General features: G+C 43.6%; 1 protein-coding gene across 1 annotated transcript in view; it reads right to left on the bottom strand.

Moving 5' to 3' along the window:
* The window catches only part of LOC144783889 (extracellular calcium-sensing receptor-like), a 90,608-nt gene extending 70,646 nt beyond the window's left edge, over positions 1-19,962 (bottom strand). Inside the window, exons 1-2 of the mRNA XM_078662632.1 lie at positions 19,733-19,962; positions 4,749-5,040 (exon numbers count right to left, since the gene is read on the bottom strand). Coding sequence (XP_078518758.1) covers positions 4,749-5,040; positions 19,733-19,962 — 522 coding nt within the window. The remainder of the gene's footprint in view (positions 1-4,748; positions 5,041-19,732) is intronic.
* Positions 19,963-21,973: the final 2,011 nt, after the last annotated feature.

The raw sequence follows: 21,973 nt of genomic DNA, 5'->3' as shown, positions 1-21,973 counted from the left end.
CATGATTCAGTCATGCCTCTAATGTCTTCAAACATTGATCACTTAAATCCACTTGGACGGATTTCATTTTGGCAGTGAGGTCCATCATTTTTGCATCTATGATCCCAAGCCTGTGACCCACCACCTTGATTTCATTCAGAATTAGGTGCATTGTATGTTCCGGGTGCCAAGGTGTGGCGGCGACTACCTCAGTAAAAAGCAGCTGCCATGAAGGTTTAATGGACACCATAGTGGTAAATTTACATATGTGCTTGGCTCCTGGGATGAAGTAAAAGAGAGGAAGAGTTAGGCCGTGGTACGCCATGGGTGTATAGAGGAGCAAGCCCCATCAGTAAGTAGTTAATTGTCCACTCAGATGGCCATTGGGTGCTTGAGTGTGCCTCAGAGTGCTTCTGATGTCGATTAAAGGGGGTCGCCCTGCTGCCTCCAGTGGTCACTCTGTGCCCATGGGTGGGGGGAGGAGAGCTGATTCAGGGAAGAGCCCACTGTTGCTGTGGGACTGACCGATACCTGTGGGATGTTGGCCAGGGTCCTCTATGTGGAGCTTTTGTATGAAGACGCTTGGCATGTTTGATCACTTCCCCATTGTAGGGGAAATATCTAAAGCCTCTTAGTGGGGGTTGACCCTTCCTTGTGCCAGCTTGCAGCAGTTGGTTGTGTTGGCCAGGAGCATGTTAGTGCTAATGTCAAAAGAAGGGGGTTCACTGTGTTATCCCAGTTGTGCCACCCTTGTGCAGGCTGGGCCACCTAGGTCCTGGTGATGAGAAGGGGCACAGCCATCCATAACGGGCCTGAATGTTCCCATACATCAGGCTCAGGAGGAGAGGCCTAGATGAAGAGAGGTTTGGCTGTGGTATTGAGGAGACCATCACACCAGCAGCTTCATTCCAGTGTGTCTAGTGGCCCATGTTCTTCTTTGGAGTGTGGGGTGATGGCAGCCGTGTAGCATGCCTCCCCGTTAGGCTGTGTGACTGTGAGTGGCAGGCCTGTATGGTACACAAGACAGCACCCATGCCTAAGCGCTCATTCCAGCCTCAAGGCAGAAGTGATTATGCTGTGTTCTCGGGTGATGGTAAAGGCAGCAGGGCCTCCTGCCCTGTCTATGGTTGCCAGGTATCCTGCTGTTGGCTTCCCTTTGGCCTTTCCAGGCAGCAAAGGTATAAAGTAAGGAGACCATCTTCCTCAGCGGCCAGACTCCTCCCCCACATATAGCAATTGTAAACATGTGCTCTATAGAATTCTAAATGCCTTTTTAAATTGCCACATATATGTAACTTTTCCAGCCTTACTTTTTATGATCTGTGAATTATCTTCTAAAGTCTGTAAATTGAGGAGCTGCTAGTTGAACACCATTTATATTTGGCATATCTTGGACGGGTTGGAATGTCCATTCCCCCGCCCGATCTTTGCATACAAAAAGAACAAAAGTATCGGCCAGCAAATTGTAAGAGGTAATCTGGCGCAGCCCAAACCAAAACATGACATCTTGTCCTGTTGGAATATGAAGCCGATAGAAGGGCACCACAGGTGTGGTAACTGTGTTGCGTGCTCCAGTACAATTGAGGGAAAAGAATTTGAACACCAGGGGGTCAAGTGGAAACACTTGGACTTCTCTAATTGCAAGACAAAAAATGTCGTATATGCAATCATATGCCCGTGCCAAAAAATCTATATTGGCGTCTTGCGTCTTGAAGTGAATCAACAAGTGAATCTACGTATCAGCCAACATAGATCTCGGATCAAAAAGAAGGTTCAAACTGCCCCTATGGTTGAGCATTTCTTGGAGAAGTCTCACAGTGAGCGCGACTTCAAATGGACAGTGCTCCTCACAATAAGTACAGTACAGCGCCCAGCAGAGGCAGATAGAGTGTTGCTCCAAAAGGAAGCTTACCTTATTTTAAAATTTAATAGTACCTTGACGGGGCTCAACAGTATGTCTGAACTATCAAGGCTTTGATTGGAGAGTCATTCGCCATGCTTACAGAAAAAGGTTCCATTTGTTATAATAAACCCCCCTCAAGCTTTAATAACTGTATGGATGTGTATATAACAGGTAGTGAGGTTCCCTTACACTCTGCACGAAGTAATCATTAAACCCAATAAGACTACATGTCCCATAATTCCCACAAACTGAGGACATTGGGTAAATAACTAAAATGGCCACCACGCGCTACTACACTCTTCAGCAAGATGTGGATGGTGAAGGCAGCTATTGAAAGCGGTTCACGAATAGATTAAGGTATGCACGTTCTACCTTTCGTGTGACTTGCAGTTTCAGTGACTGCACAGAGAAGTCATCCCTATGACAGTCTTTTTATCGTTTCTTCGTTTAGTGCGTAAACAGTGGAAGGTTACGGTGTGGGCACTTGGAAAGGAATACCGGAATCGAGTCGAAATTCCAGGTATGATTACGCCGAATAGATGACATGGCCGCCCGCAGTGATAGACACGGCGCCCCTTGAGTTACTGATTAGTTTCCATTTCCATAACAGGATACTCCACACAGAAACGGCGTGCGTGTAACAGATCAAAACACTCCTATTTTGAACAAGCAGTTGTAAGGTATGGGGCCAATGAAACCTCGGCATTTTGCCCTTATTAATGTAAACAAACAGCAACATGATTGCTCCTTTTCCTTCTGATCAGGTCAGCCCGGTAGCCACAATCCCCTCTCTCCACGAGACTACGGACGCTGTGCAGCGAGGTAAATGAACCGTATAGATAATCGCTACACTGGCTTTGGGACGCTATTAGAACTCAGTTAAATGACCAACATTTCATTTGCTTCAGAATTAAAAGCTTGAAACCACGTCCCCAGGTTTTAGATGAAAAGATGTCCTGCCTGAAAAATACAGGTAATTTCTCTTGATTTGTAATATGTAACAGAAGGCAGTTAATTGAGGTATACGGGCTTTCAACAAAACTTTATTATTGTTTTGTATTTTACACAGACGAATAACAAAGCCCTGTTGAGGGTTCGAAAACTAGATATTCGAACCTGAAACGCGTCGGCACATCTCAAGAGCAAGTCATATCATTGAATGATTAAGTGAAAAACGCCGTATTTTTGTTCTTACTCTTGATTTCACATCGCTTTGTTTTCTCAAGTTATTGATTCATTTCCAAAACAATGATGAAAGTGTATATTGTGTATATATTGTCTTGTGTTATTGTGACATTGCTTTGATTTAATGTCTTGTTGTCAGAATTGTAAATATTGTATAAATGTCCAATTGTGTTCTCTTTTTTGCTAAAAGATAAAATTTCTCCCGAAAATAGATTTAAAAAAACAATAATAATTGGTATAAATAAAAGTACCGTACCAAGTTCCATGAAGTTGTACGTGGTCTCCATTTGATAGATTCTTCTTTATTAAGACACGAGGGTTGGGGCATTCTTTTTTGATGTTTAATGGTGCTAGAAAACAGGCATTGCAATGGCAACAGCAAAAAAGTTTCCAGCAGGGCACGGACAATGACATCCATGCAGTGCTGGAACTTTACTGGAATACAGACAGGGGAACACATGCTGGGCCCCCTTGAATGTATCCCCATGGCAGGGGGCATGTGTTCTAGCTGGTGGTGCAGGAACCCGTGATATGCTCAGCGGGACGGCACCAGTCCACCTGAGCATGTTACATTGTTGTGCTGCTCCAACACCGCCAGGGAACGAGTGTTCCTTGGCACAGCTTGTGATCTTCCGTTGCAGCCACATTTAGAGTCGTAATGCGGCAGATCGACTGCCGCCAACATGAGTGCGGAGGCCTTGAAACCTCCGCCCTTGTAATCGACCCTTTATGTCTGGGACCAGCATCTCCCCTCATAATTCCACCATGCTCATAAAGAGGTTCATAAAAGGCAGAACAGTCCTAGCCACAAGCAGTTCTTTTGATAAAAGGATGAGTTACCCTCACCCCTGTCTTAAGTAAAGAGTACAAAAAACACCTTTTAGAAAGATGGGCACAACTAACATATAAAACTTATTCTTCAGATATAGTTAGGTGTAAACTTTTTATAATTTGTTGTCTATAGGCCTCATTATGAATAGGGTGGTCCAACGGCGGCCTCAATGACTACTGTACTCACAGTGGCGGTCCGACCACTGCCAGACAGCGGGTCTGCCTGCAGTATTACGAGTTGGGTAATCGGACAACCACAGGACTGCTGCGACCACCAGGGATCCAGGATGCAGCAGTCAGAGAGCTGCAATATGCTGGCAGTGCCACGGCGGCACCACCAAGCATATTACGAGTAACCTGTCTGCCACCCCTTCCATGGCAGTGAGCCCGCTATTGAAAGGGTGGGAAAGAGGTGACAAAGGAGGCCCTTCTGCTGCTCCTGGGTCTGGGGGCCCATGCAGGGGGGCACATGTTGTGCCCTCCTGGATGTGTAACCCCAGTTCCTGCACAGTTTGGCACGCATGCCACAACATGCAGGAATGTGCAGTATGCTCGCTCATGGTGGCTGGCTGCATGTAAGGCTCTTTAATGAGCCTAACAGCCCACCATCATGAGACTACCACAGTACCACCCACCTGACCAGAATTTAACTTGTAATCTGGCAAGTGGGCGAACCACAGCTTTAGCGGTCCTCCAGCGGATGGCACAGTGGCGGTGCAGTTGGAGGACCATCAAAGTCAGCAAGGCCCTATGTATTTATTGAAGGAGGCTAAAAAAAAACAAAGCCTGTTCATTATATTTAAATACACAATTTCATTGTTTCTTTATCCACGATAGATTGATCTCTTACCTGAGGAAACGAGTTGACGCCAAGTATGTTAGCCATAGGGAGGGCTCCAGTTGATGGGCCATCTCCAATGAAGCCGGCCATCTTTGGGCTTGATTGACAGAGGTAGTTAGGGATTGTCTCCTTCCCTCCTGAAAGCTGCTGAAGGGTTGCCCCAATAGCTGCCATCTCTGAATGACAAGAGTCATAAATCCGAAATCCCAGGGTGATATTCGGTAGGAAATTGGGAATTTTATTGATTTCATTGATTGCAAACACCATGGCAAGGACACTTTGATAGAACGCTATATGAATTCTTTAGAAACCACAAAAATGCATATGAAAACAGCGGTGAATTCATTTTTATAACAATGTAGTGTTTTAAAATGAGACATAGCCAACTTTTCAAAACGTGTGTGCTTGCATTATGAAAGTGAAAAAATTACATAGCTAAACACAAAACACAATCATTCATACAAAACAAATCACAGCACAGTTATAACTCGAAAAAGAAAACAGAAACATTAAATCATGTTTTTTTCTATTTATAAATAAGTTACAAATGATTAAAATGCATTTAATGTATTCATCCCATTTAAGACCTAACTATTTTTTTAACGGTCCTCATATTCTTTAAAAGATAACCAAACTCGACCCACCTTTTAATGTGTAGTGACTAGTCTCCAGCTGTTAACACTCAATGTTGATGTGTTGATCTGCAGCCTCAGCCTGGCTAACCGTTTTAATACTACTGCAACAGTATTTAATTGAGCAGGCCCAGCAGGGATTAATTGATCGAGCTGTAACATTCCTTGAAAATTGATTCTGAATATAAGATGTTACTTAACCTTTCAATACTTTCCCCAAAAATCTATTAGAAGAAGTGATAAGGTGAACATGGGAATCTGGTCAACTTCTTTGCTAAGACATTGGGATTGATTTTGAGATCCTCATTTATATAACCTAAATGGTGTATGACACGTTTAAAAATAGTTGTATACCTTGGGCCTCATTTATGAAAAGTGACGCATCGCTGCGTGAAAACAGCGATGCGTCACTTCTCAGTGCGCACTCCTTGCGACCATAATGATGCGTCATATTTAATGTATGACGCATCATGTCGCAAGGAGTTACAGATACGTCAGTATTTCTGACGTATCGGTAAGCGCAAAAGTCACGCATTGCTGGAGTGTGTCACAAAAGTGACGCAACTCCAGCAATGCGTCCTTTCACATGGGGAAAGCCCTATGTGAAAGGGCTTGCGTCATTGTTACGCCTGCTGTGAGGCAGGCGCAAGATTTTGACGCAACAGCGTCCTAAAAGTGACGCAGTGAAATCTCATAGATTTAACTGCGTCACTTCTACGAGGCTTTTTGCGGGGGAACGCCCCCTCTGCATACATTATACCTGACGCAGGTATAATGTGGCGCAGGGGTTTAAAAAGTGACGCATCTACCTAGATGCGTCACTTTTTAAATATGGCGCAACAAGGCGCATTTTTTTACGCCGCTAGTGCGTCACAAAAAGTGACGCACCGGCGGCCCAAAACTGACGCAAGGCCTCATAAATGAGGCCCCTTGTTTTCACAAGCAAAAACGTTGGTGATTCCACTGCAAAGATTGCTTCATCATTTTCTCAAGTATTGAATTGTGCATAAAATGTATACAGTTTTACAAGACCTCCATCTTCATGCCAACTTCTCAGGTGCAGCTTAACTTTGTGGAGTATAATCCTTCTGCTGAAACACATTATTTAAATGACTAATTATGTTCAACCCTTGATAGGAGCTGGTGGTACTATGTCATTATCATGTACTTTGTAATGTAGGGGAGAGGTGTGGCGCCGCGGTCAGGGCGACTGACGCTGGAAACTGGGGATCACGGTTCGATCCCCGGCTCCGGCGGCAGGTTAGCCCAGCACCATGTGACTCTGGGCAATACCTTGCTTAATCTTCCCGACGGCCCCCAGCGCCTAGAGACCCTTACGGGTGATTGTGTGCTTTACAAATGTGGATTATTATTATTGTAATTTTTATTAATTAAAATTAATTTTAAAAAAAAACAAAATTTGAAGCAACTGGTCTGGGTTTTGCACATAATTAATTGATATCCTGAATTCGTTGTAAATCAAGGGACCTCCTTTCCAATAGAAATATTAGTAGAAACACCTTTAAGAATAAAATATCCCACATCGTCTGCATATGCCACATTTTTGGTTAAATAACCATTTACATCTATTGGTTTAATATTGCTAAATTTTATCATCCTAATAGGCTGATAGGTTTCCCGCCTTGGCTCCATCGGGCACATGGCCAGGATTAGATCAAACCCATCTACTAGGGAGTTAAGAGCGTCTCCCTACTTAGGACCCGATTCACAGAACTAACTTAAGACAAAATCCTAAACTTACTACTTTTGGTATTCACAGAAGTTAGGATTTTGTCTTAAGTTTGTCTTAAGACAGACTTAAGACAGACTTAAGTTAGGATTTTGTCTTAAGTCTGTCTTAAGACTAACTTAAGACAAAATCCTAACTTCTGTGAATACCATTAGTAGTAAGTTTAGGATTTTGTCTTAAGTTAGTTCTGTGAATCAGGCTCTCAGTATGTTCTAAGTTCATACCCTTCGAGCGAGGGCAGCCCATGTCATTTAACTACAAACCACGCAGATCCCCACATAGGTGAAGGTTAAAGACTCCTTCAATCATGAGCTTACTATAGCGAGGGGCATTAAAAGACAATTTTCTTAGGAAAGAGCCCAACATAGAAATATTACAAACGTCAGGAAAAGCAGATGTGGCATCATAAAAATTAATAAGCAACAAGTTATCAGACCCGCAGGAAAATAACAAGGCCTGCAAACAAGGGTTATCGCTTGGTAGCACCGCCAGTCTACAGCGAACTGCTAAGGAGACACAGATTACCAGCCGACCCTTAGATCTTCCCACCCTTGAGGGGATGGCAAGCACAAAATAAGTCTTACATCCCTCCAGAAAGAAACTGTGATGGACCATGTCTCCTAAAGACATACCATATTGCATCCTTTTACGAATAGACTCCAGCCTGGGTCAGCAAATTTACTAGCTAACCCGACTATATTCCATGATACAAATTTACAAGCCTTGCCATCCAACTGACCAACTTAGAGGCCAGGTGACATCTGGGAGCTAGGGATTGGTTGCTCTGCTAAATCCATCTCAGTCAGTCAATCGCAGGTGTCCAACATTTCCAATGAAGCAAATCTGTTAAAAAGAGGTGTGTCATGGGTCACCATCTGCAAACCAGGTTAGGGATTAATAGGATACCTCCTCACTGGGCATTGTCACACTAAATGCCACAGTGGGATGTCCACGATGGATGAGACAGGACCACATGGTTTACCCTGATTAGCTGCAAACAAAATGTTCTCTGCCATGTGGGGTTTATTAAAATTGATGAAGTGTTTTATGGTCAGAGAGGTTAGAGTTCAGCCAGTGCAAGACTTAGTTGATAGAAGTCTTCTAAAGCACCCAAGGGGAGCACTGGGACATTCCCCAGTACCACTACAGATGGTGTTGATTCCGGTGAAAGGTGTAGGGTGATTGGCCTCTGCATCAAGAGATCTGCTGCTCCGGCCCCTGTACTGGCCCCCCTCCTCTCAATGTCTCACTCAATAAGGGTTTGGCTGGCCCCGGGTGGTCTTTTGGGATCAAGGTTTTCAAATCCTCCACACCACCCTGTGGGCCTGCTGCTGGTTGGACTAATTCTGCCAGGGACCGGGAGGGGTGGGTTACGCCACTTTGCACAGGATGTATCAGTGATGACTGCACCTGGCCCTTATTCCCTGTTCAAGCCCTTTGTTACTCTCTGACCATTAACAGGCTGATGCCCCCACTGGGCCACCATGAGAGTTGCTTTCCCCTAAAAGGCTATGATGGCTAATCATCTACCTTTATTGCAGCTAAATGTTGCCTGATAGGGTCCAGTGTTAGGTCCATACTTGACAACAGAGAGCCCAAGAAGCCTTCCATCATGGCCATCATATCATCCTTGGTCAGGGTTTGCAGCTTGTTGGGACTTTGCACTATCCCCTCTGCCCTTAGGTGTTTTGCTTTGCCCCCAGACAAAGAACCTTTTCTTTTAACTCACATTCCTGACCCCGTACTGGTACTCCCTTCTTGAATAGATGGCTCAGAGACCAGTGGCATGATAGCACCCTTGCTCCATGCAGTAGGGCATGGTGACTCCATCCGAGTGTTATTGGCCATTACATCTGTAGATCCAGGTACACTGTCCTCTTCTAGTCTGGTAAGTGAGATTAAAGATCCTAAGTCGTAAATCCAGGTGGGACATCTGAGTTAAGGTTACTTTTGGTGGACTAGAAAGGAGTCGATTTGCAGGGAAGCGGGAGAGCCGAAGGACCACCAACTCTATTTTTTTTCTAATATTCCAGCTGCCCTTTGTAAAAAAGAGTCCTTCATGGTTGCTGCCGGCCCTGGGGCTACTGCCACTGCCCCTTTGTGTTTCCCTATAACTCTCAGGTAGGATCCCACAACAGTTTTCAAGCTGTAAAAGGTTGGCACAAACAGTGCTTCCAACAAGAATGTTATAATCGGCACGGGGCAAATAGTTAAGGCAACAGGCTGCACCAGTAACCAAGACCAGTACCAAAATAACTGTAGATCTGCGTCCTACATGCTCCTGCTCAAAGGCGAGGATATTGTCCCACAAGGGCCTTTACTGTAATGGTTCCCTTGAGTCCACCACCTCTGCTGAGGATATCACAGGATCCAGATTCAAGAACCAACCCAGCCCATCCTCCTCCGGACTCTGATGGACCCGCCCTTGGCCCAGGCATGGCCTGGGCACGACCCGCATGCGTCCCACGCCGCGGGAAGCACACATCGATTTTCAGCCCGTGCTGCGCGGGAGGGCTGTCAGAAGACTCCGCCTCCTTTCCTCCACAGCAGTTATGGGACACCGAATCCCTTCTCAGCACAATCACCGATGCCCAGGAAATGAGTCTATATAATAGTATACATCAGTAGGGCTCTGTAGTACATAGTTCAGCAGGTGTGCTTACTGCATCAATCAAAAAAGATGTAGTCCCCAGAAGCAGTATATTATTAGTGTAGAAATGATCAGTCACTAGGCTCCCCCGCAGCCAGCAGGTGCAAATTCAGCCAGCCAGCCTCAGGCCTCAGGTCACTAACTTACTGCACTTTCAGAAGCAGTAGTAGTATCCCAGCAATGTCCCAGTGCTGCAGGTGCCCGTCCCCCAGCCCTCTCTCTGCCACTGCTGGTTCCTCCCATGCTTGTGGTTTGAGCTGCTTGCCTCCATTAACCTCACCAGGGCCTGATCCTGGCTTCCAGAAGTCACCTCTAATAGGAGCTGTTGATCCACTGCAAGCCTCCTTGGCTCCCACAGCGGGCCAAAAGCAAAGCAGCACCTGAGCAACCGGCCTACACACGTGCGCCCACGATCACGGGGCCTCCAACCAGCTGCCGGAATGCCCCGTTCTCAGGTGTATCAAGCCGAATACCAACAAGATTGCATTAACCTTATTCACATAACTATTGTTTATAAAAGATAAAGCTATTAAGAGAGATTAGAACATTGCAATTTTGGGAGCTCAATTCTAAACAGTGGAGTGCTCCGGACTTCTAATGGCTGGTAAAGCCCGGTATGGGGGACTCAGAGGCTATATTACAACTCTATATATAGTCCTGAAGAAGACCCCCCTCAGACGATCACAGAATCTTGTTAATGTCCAGGGGTCGAGACGTCGACGCATAATTATCAAGTGTTAATGTTCACCCACAACAATCAGGAATAACTAGAATCCTTGCTAGTTGGGTTGAAACAAATTTTCACTTACCTCACACTGTGTTTAAATGTATGTCTTGAATAAATGTTCATTGGTGATGTATCTATTGTGCTGTGATTTGTAAATATATGTCTTTGTTTTCACTTCACGTCACCAATTTGTTGATAAGTGTAATTGTATATCGTATATCTGTGTGTGCATTTATATGTTTTGTTCTCATTTATGAGTGCACAACTTTCACCTAATTTGTTATAAAATCATATCTCGATTCAGAATGCCATTAGTTTCCTTTGTTTGGACTTAAAATTGGACATATTTCATCAAATGATAGTCTCATCTTAGTAGAGGGACCAAGTATACAAATAATGTAGACGCTTTTTAAAGCTAATAGGTGGCAGAACCGCTGTTCACTTAATATATTAGAACATTGGCATGTTGAACGCTCCATGGAAGATAATAGAGTAGCTCTGGGCTTTTAACAGCTGGCAGCCATGAACAAAGGCCTCATGGAGCCCAAGGGGATTTCATCTCTCTTGGGCTGCGAGATGTCTTTGTTTTACTAATTAAAACATCCTGACTTTATGGGTGAAATGTTCTAATAGCCTTATAGCCCACAATAGCTGGCTGGTATAGCCCGCTAAGGCTATAATGTTTCATTGGTTTTAAAGGGCAACACTTGACTGAGTGTCTCATTATATTTGTAGGTGATTTTTCAATTATCCGGTTTCCGTTCTGGTGTCCCATAGGCCCAAAGGTGTTCCACCTTAATAATGACTGAACCATGTTCCTGGTCTAGAATCTTAGGGCATATTATGGAAGGAAAGAATTTTGTTTTTCAAATTGCTACAAAATGTATACATTTTTTAATTATTTTAATGTGTATGTTACATTTAAAAAAGAGTTAAGTTAGTTGTTTTGTTTATTAGGATAATAGAATTCTTAGGAAGGGAATCTCAAGTATATATAAGATACACATGTTTATTTTTGAATAATGTAAACATTTAAATTAGGACTGTTAATAGTGGCATAACAATTTGTTTAAATTGAAAATAAATTGGAGTTGAGGATTAAGGGGAAATGTTTTGAAAGTTATTTACTGTAAAAAATACACGTTAAAATGCTTTACTAAGTAATTTTTATACATTGAAATGTATTACATTTAATGTTTGCTTCAGCAGAGTTAATTATTAGAATAAAATATTGATTTTTGTTTATTATAGTGAGAGCATATGAAGTTTATTGACAGTAATAAAAGTTTTTTTAAAAGCAATTACCCTTCAATGTTATATATTAAAGGAGAAAATAGAAATTAAATATAAAGTTTCAATTAAAATACACATTTAATTAAATCAAAATGTAAATATAAAATTCATAGTTTTTTTACATTTAAGAATATTTAAAATATTTAAATATTTAAATTAAATTGGCCGTACAATTCAACACTTCCCCAGCGTTATTCTAGTGAGAGTTAATACGGTCACTTTGGAGTGCGGTATTTATTCGGGGGATTAAGTGGATAATTTTTTTTTTTAATAAATCTTTCCTATTGCTTCCCATTTTCTTTCCCACATTTGCAACTAAGGAGTAAACTTACATGTTTGGGCATCTCCCACAAAGAAAGGGCAGAAGAGGTGAAGGTGGATATTTCCATCCACAGTTTTGTGAATTCTGTTTTGAAGTAAATAAGACGTTCTGCTGTAAAACTGGGCTATTGCTACTCGTAAGATATTTTTTTAAATATATTTTCTTTGGTTTAATACATTTTTACATGTGTATTTGTAATGAGCACGTTCACCCATGGGCATCTTGGTGCTGAATAAAAGACGTTTATTGCTACCCAACGCAATGGCCCTCATTTTATCAATGTCAGAATGATGAAAGGCTGAGTGATCTCGCTGGGATCTGAACCTGTGTCCAAGGGGTCAAACACAGCCAACTACAGTGGACGCATTAGTCCACTAAGCCACTGGATGCCAAATTACTATACAATTGTTTTTTATTTTTTACAATGATTTACAATGATTAATAACTTGACATAGTATGATTGGTTCCAATATATAACATTAATTAATTAATTAAATTGTTATATTTACATATTTTATTTATTATATATTATACATTTATAGCATATAGGCATTTGGAATGTATAGTTCAATGTTAACATGAATTTCTATCACTTTTAAAGTCATCTTATAGTTACATACATTTGTATGGAGTGTTGCAATGTTTTGAAATGTGTAAAATGAATGGTACTTCTATGAAACATAACTATGAATGTATTACAGTTTAAAAATAATATTTTAATGATTTTTATATTACTATAATTGTAAATATCAGTCTGTATATCTATACATGTATATAGATAGTTAGATAGACAGACAGACAGACAGACAGATAGATAGATAGATAGATAGATAGATAGATAGATAGATAGATAGATTTGTTGCATTGTGCACAAATCTCTGAATGGCAAAGGCCATAGCTACTTAGCGAAGAAACTGACCAACTACCTGCTGTCCCGATCTCTCCGATCCAGATCCAAATCTCTCCTTGTTACTCCTCGTTATAATAAAGAGTGCTTGGGAGAAAAAGCTTTCTCCCACGCTGCCCCTACCAACTGGAATGCACTCCCGGTGCACCTGCAACACTGTTCGGATCACTTACAGTTTAGAAAACACCTTATAACCCTACTGTTCTAACCCACCTCTACAGGTGGCTGGTAGCAGCAATCCGACAGTGCGGAGATACCCCTTGGGGGGAGGGGTGGTGATTCAGGCGCTCTATAAGAAATAAATCAAATCAAATCAAAACCTGTGATGTTATGTGATTCAAAAACCACATTACCCATAAGGCCTAATTGCAGCGAGTCATAGCATAATAAGGGCAAGTATTATTGTTTGTTTCAAAATAAGATAATTCTTTGTCTGTTAGGTGGATTTTGGTCTGTGTATGTATGGTATTTATGAGCATAAAACATGAGCCAAAGAATTTCCCAAACCATATTCTAAGATAAAGATGGCTATGCATCACAAGACCCTTTTTTATCATGACTGGCATTAGTGTGGCATTTTTACCATTATATAATATTGGAGAGTATAAAATATATGACTGTAAATATTAGTTGGAAAGATTAAAAGATATCAAGTAGAGTTAGCAAATGCAGTCCCTGTCAAAGTAAGTGAGCCAAAATGCAATGACAATCCCTAAATTATTGTCCCTGAATAATGGGGTCCATAATGCCCCAAATGGGTAGTATATTATGCATGCAACCCCAACAGCTTGACAAAATGACTCAGGTCGATAATTGGTTATCTGAAGGCCTTTAGTCAGGGACGTCTTGTCCAAATGGGCATAACACTCATTGTGCAAGTCAAAAATATTTAAGGGTGCATGAAAATTAATTATTGATAATGCAGACATGTATCATCCAAGAGTTTAAACGGTCCGGAATTGCACAATAGCCAAGTTATATATATGGTGTCCCTCAGCTGTTCTTGAGTGTAATCTAAACAATATGGAGCACATGTATCAAGGTTTTCACCGAGTTTGCACCACGCAAAAGTAAATGCGATTTATCAAAACACGCAAGGCCACTTTGTGTGGCCCTGAGTGGCTTGATGAATCAAGAGTAACGCAACACAGCGCAAATTGCTATGTTACTCCAGGGATGCATTACATGGGTATTGTGTGGGTGTTGCACCCATGGATTATGAATTATGATGCATGTTCAGATTTACCATGATTGGTAGGCCTGAGAATGCACCATAATGCTACACCTTTCTAGGGGAGGCGTAATGAGGAGAAATACGTTTATTTCTCCTTGTTACTTTCTCTCCCTATGTGTGCGGCATTCTGCAGCACACTTAGGAAGAGGGAGAATGCAGCACACATAGGAAGAGGAATATGCTTCAGGGGATTGGACAAGGTGCTAAGGCACAAGCTCACAGGTCCCGGATACACGTAGGCTCAGGAGACAGGTGCGGGCCAGAACGGATTGGTCAGGGTTAGTGGCCATCGGTGGCAGTGTTTTAAATTTTTGGCAGTCTCCTATGGCCAACAGTGATTGGTTGCCATGGGATCTACGGGGTCACCTGAGTTGGCATCAGGGTCAGCAGCACAAGTTAATTAATGGGCAATGCTACCTGTTTGCCCTTTCTCTGCTAACTGATCCTGACGAACACGATGCACCCCCTACACTTTCGGCATCAGATTTCTTCATCCCCACCCTCCCATCCCTATTTTAAGGCCACTGGGTTATGTGCCTTTTTTGATCATCAGTTTAGGTAGAGGAGGAGTTATGTTTGGCCTCAAAATAGGTAGACAACATTGGCATCAAGAATAATAAGTGCAGGCAAATTCAGGGTGATGTCGTTTTTTAAGCCTTTATTCCAAGCCGGGGCAGGGGTTCTACGGACTTTATTGGAAGGCTGGGGATGTCCGCTCCCGCAATTGTTCATAGCCAGCCACCGTATGCCATTAAATGGGCCTGGGTATACTGGGGAATAGTGGCTGCATGAGGGGACAAAGGTATGGCCGGTTGTCAAGGCCCAAACTCCCAATGGGTGCCAGGGGGGCTCCCTGCAGTGGGATGGCTCTGGCATGGTTGTTTGGGGGATCAGCTGTCATGCTGGCCCAAGCTCCCTCTGTCTTGAGGGGACAGGTGAGTTCACCTTGTAAAAGACAACTTATTGAGGGGACCAGGAGGGTTTCATACCGGTTCCAAGTCTACTGAATCAGTCGACACCACAACAAGCCTGAGGGTTGTCAACCATGACTCCTTTGGAGTATTTGCTAGAAATTTCATGTACAAACTATGCCCATGTGATGCTATTCTGTACATATTGTAACTTAATATGAAAATGAAATTTTGTTTGTGTTTATGAGATGTAAAAAATACATCCAGAGAATGTTTTATTCTGTAACGCTATAATAGCATCTGGTATTGAGTCCTTTTACAAAACCAGCTATACCTTTATGGGAGTATAATGTCTGGTTTGAGATATGACCAGTCTCATTGTGGTGCCCCACCCGTGAACGAGGGGCTGTGGCATAAGCTCACCAGCCCCAGAGACAGATGCAGGCTGGAACAGGCCGGTCAGATGCAGTGGCAAACAGTGGCTGTGTTTTGAATTTTTGGTGGTCTCACTTGGTGAGCAGTAATTGGTTGCCATGGGATTGGCTGTGTCACCTGGGTGAGCATCAGGTGCAGCATCACAAGTTAAATAATGGGCAAAGCTACTTGATTGCACTTTCTCTGCCAGCTGCCCCTGATGACTGACGACTCACCCCTACCCTTTTGGCACCAAATGTTTCCTTTTTCCCACCCTCTCATCTCTATATTAAGACAACTGGATGATCTGCCTTTTTTGATTATCAGTTTAGGTGGAGGAGGAGTCGTATTTGGCCTCAAAAGTGGTAGACAACCTTGGCATCAAGAATATAAGTGCATGCGCATTCATGATGGAATATTTGTTTAAGCCTTTATCTCAACCCGGGGCAGGGGTAGTACAGGCTTTATTGGAAGGCTGAGGATGTCCACTCCTGTGATTGTCCATATCCGGCCAGCGTAGTCCATTACAGGGCCCTGGGCATACTGGGGGATAGTGGCTGTGCCAGGGGACCAAGGTATGGCCTGGTTGTCAAAACACATCTCCCAATGGGTGCCGGGGGGGTGGTCTCTGTAACAGGTTGGCTCTGGCATGGTTGTTTGAGGGATCAGCTGTCATGCAGGCCTAAGCTCCCTCTGACTTGAGGGAGTAGGTGAGTTTGCTTGTAAAGGACGACTTATTGAGGGACCAGCAGGGTTTCATCCCCGGTCCAAGTCAATGGAATCAGTTGATGCCACAATGGGTCTGAGGGGTGGTCAACTATGACTGAATTTGTTATGGAGTATTTGCTAGAAATTTCATGCATTATTTATGCCCATGTGATGCTATTCGGTACACATTGTAACTTTATATAAATATGAACAATTTGTCGTGTTTATGACATTCAATAAATACTTAACAACAAGGGGTGGTGATGGACAGAGTTTCTGAATTGAGCAGAATACTATCACCCAGTCAAGAGATCAGGACTAGATCCAACACCGTTTTTTAGCTCACTGCACCATCCCAGTTCAGAACCTGGCTATATGCAAATTAGTCTGTTCCTGTCCCAGTGCATGATGGGAACAGGGCAAACCAAACTACCAAGCCAATTCTTACACTGGGAAGGAAACAAGCTTCCGGGGACCGGTTTCTGCCATTTCAGGCGTCGTCGGCCCGGCTTGCTTGAATCCTGATGGTGCAATGAGCAAGGGACTCACATCTGAGTATACCCTTCCACGCTTAGGGTGGACAAAATATTTAACAACAAGGGGTGGTGATGGACAGAGTTTCTGAATTAAGCAGAATACTCTCACCCAGTCAAGAGATCAGGGCTAGATCCAACACCGTTTTTTAGCTCACTGCACCATCCCAGTTCAGAACCTGGCTATATGCAAATTAGTCTGTTCCTGTCCCAGTGCATGATGGGAACAGGGCAAACCAAACTACCAAGCCAATTCTTACACTGGGAAGGAAACAAGCTTCCGGGGACCGGTTTCTGCCATTTCAGGCGTCGTCGGCCCGGCTTGCTTGAATCCTGATGGTGCAATGAGCAAGGGACTCACATCTGAGTATACCCTTCCACGCTTAGGGTGGACAAAATATTTAACAACAAGGGGTGGTGATGGACAGAGTTTCTGAATTAGGCAGAATACTCTCACCCAGTCAAGAGATCAGGGCTAGATCCAACACCGTTTTTTAGCTCACTGCACCATCCCAGTTCAGAACCTGGCTATATGCAAATTAGTCTGTTCCTGTCCCAGTGCATGATGGGAACAGGGCAAACCAAACTACCAAGCCAATTCTTACACTGGGAAGGAAACAAGCTTCCGGGGACCGGTTTCTGCCATTTCAGGCGTCGTCGGCCCGGCTTGCTTGAATCCTGATGGTGCAAGCCGGGCCGACGAGGCTGAAATGCCAGAAACCGGTCCCCGGTAGCTTGTATCCTTTCTGGTGAAGAATTGGCTTGGTAGTTTGGTCTGCCCTGTTCCCATGATACACTGGGCCAGGGACAGACTAATTTGCATATAGCCAGGTTCTGAGCTGGGATGGGGCAGTGAGCTAAATAACGGTGATGGATCAAGCCCTGATCTTTGGACTGGGTAAGAGTGGTCTGCTTAATTCAGACAGTCTGTTCATCACCACCCCCTTTTCTGAATCGTTTTTGGCCACTATAGGTGTGGCAGGGTATACTCAGACATGAGTCCCTTGCTCACTGCTCCATCAGGATTCAAGCAAGCCGGGCCGACGAGGCTGAAATGCCAGAAACCGGTCCCCGGTAGCTTGTATCCTTTCTGGTGAAGAATTGGCTTGGTAGTTTGGTCTGCCCTGTTCCCATGATACACTGGGCCAGGGACAGACTAATTTGCATATAGCCAGGTTCTGAGCTGGGATGGGGCAGTGAGCTAAATAACGGTGATGGATCAAGCCCTGATCTTTGGACTGGGTAAGAGTGGTCTGCTTAATTCAGACACTCTGGTCATCACCACCCCCTTTTCTGAATCATTCAATAAATACTGCCAGAGAATGTTTTATTCTCTAATGCAATAATGGCATCTGGTACTGTGTCCTTTTACAGAACTACCTATACGTTTATGGGTGTATAATGTCTGGTTTGAGATATGACCGGTCTTGATGTGGTCCACCACCTGTGTTTTTGTGCAGGAAGGGGCTTTGAATTATTATCATTTTATGTTTCCTTTGCGTGCAGGCAGGTGGGCGAGGCTGCTCTGCTCTCGGAGGCGGGGAGGGTGTTAGATTTGAAATTCCCTTTCCCATAATGCCTTTGCCGGGCTGTTTTAGGTTAACAGTGTGTGGCTAAAATGCATGCTTTTGTATTCATGTTATGCAACCCACTGAGTTATCCTCACAACATGAAAGTTTTAGTAAGCCAGTGTGCATCCATTTTAAATTTCGCAATCCATATTAGACTGTGCCTGGGTTAGGCCTCAGTGCTCATATTGCTTGCTACAGCAGAACACTGTGTTCTGCAGCCCAAGGCTGTTTCCTTGACTTGCTAATGAATAAGGTATTCTGTCATCACATAACTAGCTGAATGTGTAGCTTCTGCCCCCACCTTAGGAGATGCTGAATCCCAGCACTTTGGCCTTGTATTCAGATAACATGTTCCCATCTGGCACGTGTTAGCTCATCTCTCCATTGTTCATGTTCAGCCCAGGCAAGTAACTTTCCACGGTGGGCGTGGTTTGAGATGGCTAGGAAGTCCTTTTTACCTACTGTAACCTGTTGGAGAGCCAGTCTCCTCTGTGTCCATCTTAAGGTGCAGGTCTGACCGGGACTCTCTCTGAAAAGAACTACAAATAAAGCCTGTTATATTTAATACTGACTGATGGACTCTTCACTTGGAAAGGCATAGCAGGTGGTTGAATATATAACCCGCAGGGCCTGTAGTGGGCCATGTCCTTCAAGGTGAGGAGTGGATTATCCACTCCTAGGTGCACAATGACTGCGTGGTTGGTCCTCTCGGTCCGCACAAACCAATCATGCACATTTTACCTGTTCTCCATGCAGGTTGCATAATAGCCTGCGTGGAGAACATGCCCAGGCCACCATTCCCTGGTTGAGCGTCGAACCAGGACACTCAAAACCAATCATAACACTGCATTGCAGCATTTTGATTGGTCAGGGGAGCATGGCTTTGCTTCCTGTGCCTCAGTCCAATGAGGAGAGGAGGAGCAGAGACACAAACCAGGCGCAGCAAGATAAGTGTTTATTTTATTATTATATCTGTTTTTTACTTTGTGCACAGTTTTCCAATTCCCCCCACGCATACCCACACCTGCCCAACACCGACAAATCATGCCTGCCGCCACTGTCTCTCTCTTAACCTTCACCCCATTTAAAAATTACTCGTGGGGTGTTCCAACATGGTAATACACATTTTGTGTACTGAGTTTGCAACCTGCAAGTACCTGGCAACTTGTAAACCTTACTGTGGTGAAATTGAGACCTCTAAACTTAGATATACTCATTTTGAAAACACATCACTAAATGTAACAAAAAAATTAAATAAGACATTACAACATTTTTGATCCTTCATAGGCACCAACATCACCTGTAAATAATTGAACAATCTCTTAATGAGAAGATAGTTACTTTTCACAGCGCCTGGGAACAGGAGGATCTGTAAACAAGAGGTTGGTGGAAGGAAACACATTTGCCTCATGGACTGCGGCTAAAATGCCAAACACCATGTCCCCTTCCCTGGAATAGGCCTCCATGTTTGGTGTAGGTAGTCCATGGCAGCCTGGCTGGTAGTCACTTGCAGTGGGTACTGCTGCCCACAGGTGGATCAGTATAGTGATGATTGTCAGTGACGTTGCCATGGTGAGGGCTCATGAGCAGTAGCATAAACTCTCTCACAGCATGGACCAGAAGAGGAGACTAGACAAGCAAAATGAAGGACAGCGTGTGAGTGCAAGTTATAGTCTTAAAGCTACTCACATGACCATTTCTATTAAAACAACTGGTTGTTATACTTGTGTGGGCGTCATTGGACCAGGAGAAAAATACAATAAAATTCAGTCTTCTACATATGTGATACAACTTTAACCTGAAACCCCCAGCTTTTCAAAGAGAGCAATCATGTGGAACTAGATAGACTTTTACACGCCTAAATTAATTATGGAAGCCTGTGATGACGAAACGCTCCATATTTCATCAATGACACTTACATTGCTTGTTATGTGAGTGACAAAAAACTCTGAATGCTACTTGCAACTCTAATGGCTGAGGGGTTGAACTACTGTAAATCTGTATGTATATTTGATGTAAGCTGGGGAAGAAAGCTAAAGCTGCCTGTGGCTGACCGAAAAGGGTTGTGCATCAACATGGACACTGGTCAACTGATTTTTGACATTGGGCAAGATCACTAGGTCAATTAGGAAAAGTCTCAGAGGGCCCCCAACTGCATATTGATGTGCTTCACAATAAATGCCAATGGCACCAGACAATTCATGCCTTCAAAGATCCTAGCAACAAGCATATGTGTCTACTCACAGTGCATCCATCAATTGGTCAAATAATGACTGACACTGGCATCAAAGAGTATATTTTTCAATCGTCCTGCTAGCAAGTTTCAATGGGTGTTTGAAATTGGGCTGTTGATTGACTGGGTTGTGCGCTTAGGTCAAGCAACAGCCACACTCCCTTGCAGTGTGAACAACAAAAACAAAACTGTGCTTAACCTTAGGTAGCCTGGCACAAAGAACAATCTGGCTTAGCTCAGAGGCAATGTGCAAAGTATTTATGCAGCACATAAACAGACATAAAGTGAAAGCACAACACAAGAAAAATCCCAAACCAGTTTATAGTAGGAGGGTACATTTTAATAAAATATTTAACACCAAAGTGACAGAAATCCAACCAGTCTAACAGGAGTTATGATTTTTTCAATATTTTAAGTGAAATAGAGCGCCTAAAAGATCAAATGGCCAAACCTGGACATCTAGTCACATGAGACTGGGTCAAAGTCAAAAGTTAAGGCCAACCGCATTGATGCGTGGTTCAGGTAATATACGTTGTTTGGGCCCAGTCAGCGTTTACCTTCGGACTTAGAAACATTCTTGAAGAAAAATGTTTGAGAAGGAAAAGTTTAGCATGGCAAGCTGCAGGAATTGTCTGAGGTGGGATCTTCATTGTTGGATGGTCTTAGGTTAAAGTTGCAGATAATATTTCTATATTCGGACTTAGGGGCCAATTATGGTCTCATCCGGAAAGCTTCCAACCAGTTCGGTTCTGGAATTCTTTTTTGCAATTTTTTATGCATCCATATGCTTCTGGATATGATTCGGTTGGACTCCCATTGACTTCAATGGGAGACTGAGTTCCGAACGCGAACACAGGCTCCCATTGAAGAAAGGGGTGGCTTGGGAAAATCGTACACCATGTGGCAGGCACCACATGGTGCCTGACACACTGTGCATGGTCTGAAAGGGGAGACCCTTGGGTACCCCGCCGGGCCTGATTCAAAAGGCCCCAGGTGAAGTGGGGCCTACTACAGGCCCCCAAAGACAGATTCCGACAGCCATTTTGTTTCAGTCTAACCGAATCGGAACGGCTGTCCGAATTGGTCATCCTATTTGCTCGCTCAGAAACTGAGTCCATAGAGCTGTATGATTCGGTTCCGAAAGACTCAACCTGTCCGAATGCCTTTTGGAACCAATTCCGACAGCCCTAATGGTTTCCGGGCATCGTAATCGGTCATTGGGAACTGTGTACGATTCGGTCGGAAACAAGGGTTCCGAATGGAAGTTTGCAAATCCGATTAGGAGCCCTTCAAATGACATTGTAATCGACATGTTAGTCAATCAATCAATCAGAGGGTTTGTAAAGCGT

Source organism: Lissotriton helveticus, chromosome 10 (genome assembly GCF_964261635.1).
Source record: "Lissotriton helveticus chromosome 10, aLisHel1.1, whole genome shotgun sequence".
Lineage (NCBI taxonomy): Eukaryota > Metazoa > Chordata > Amphibia > Caudata > Salamandridae > Lissotriton > Lissotriton helveticus.
This window is presented reverse-complemented; position numbering and strand designations above follow the sequence as displayed.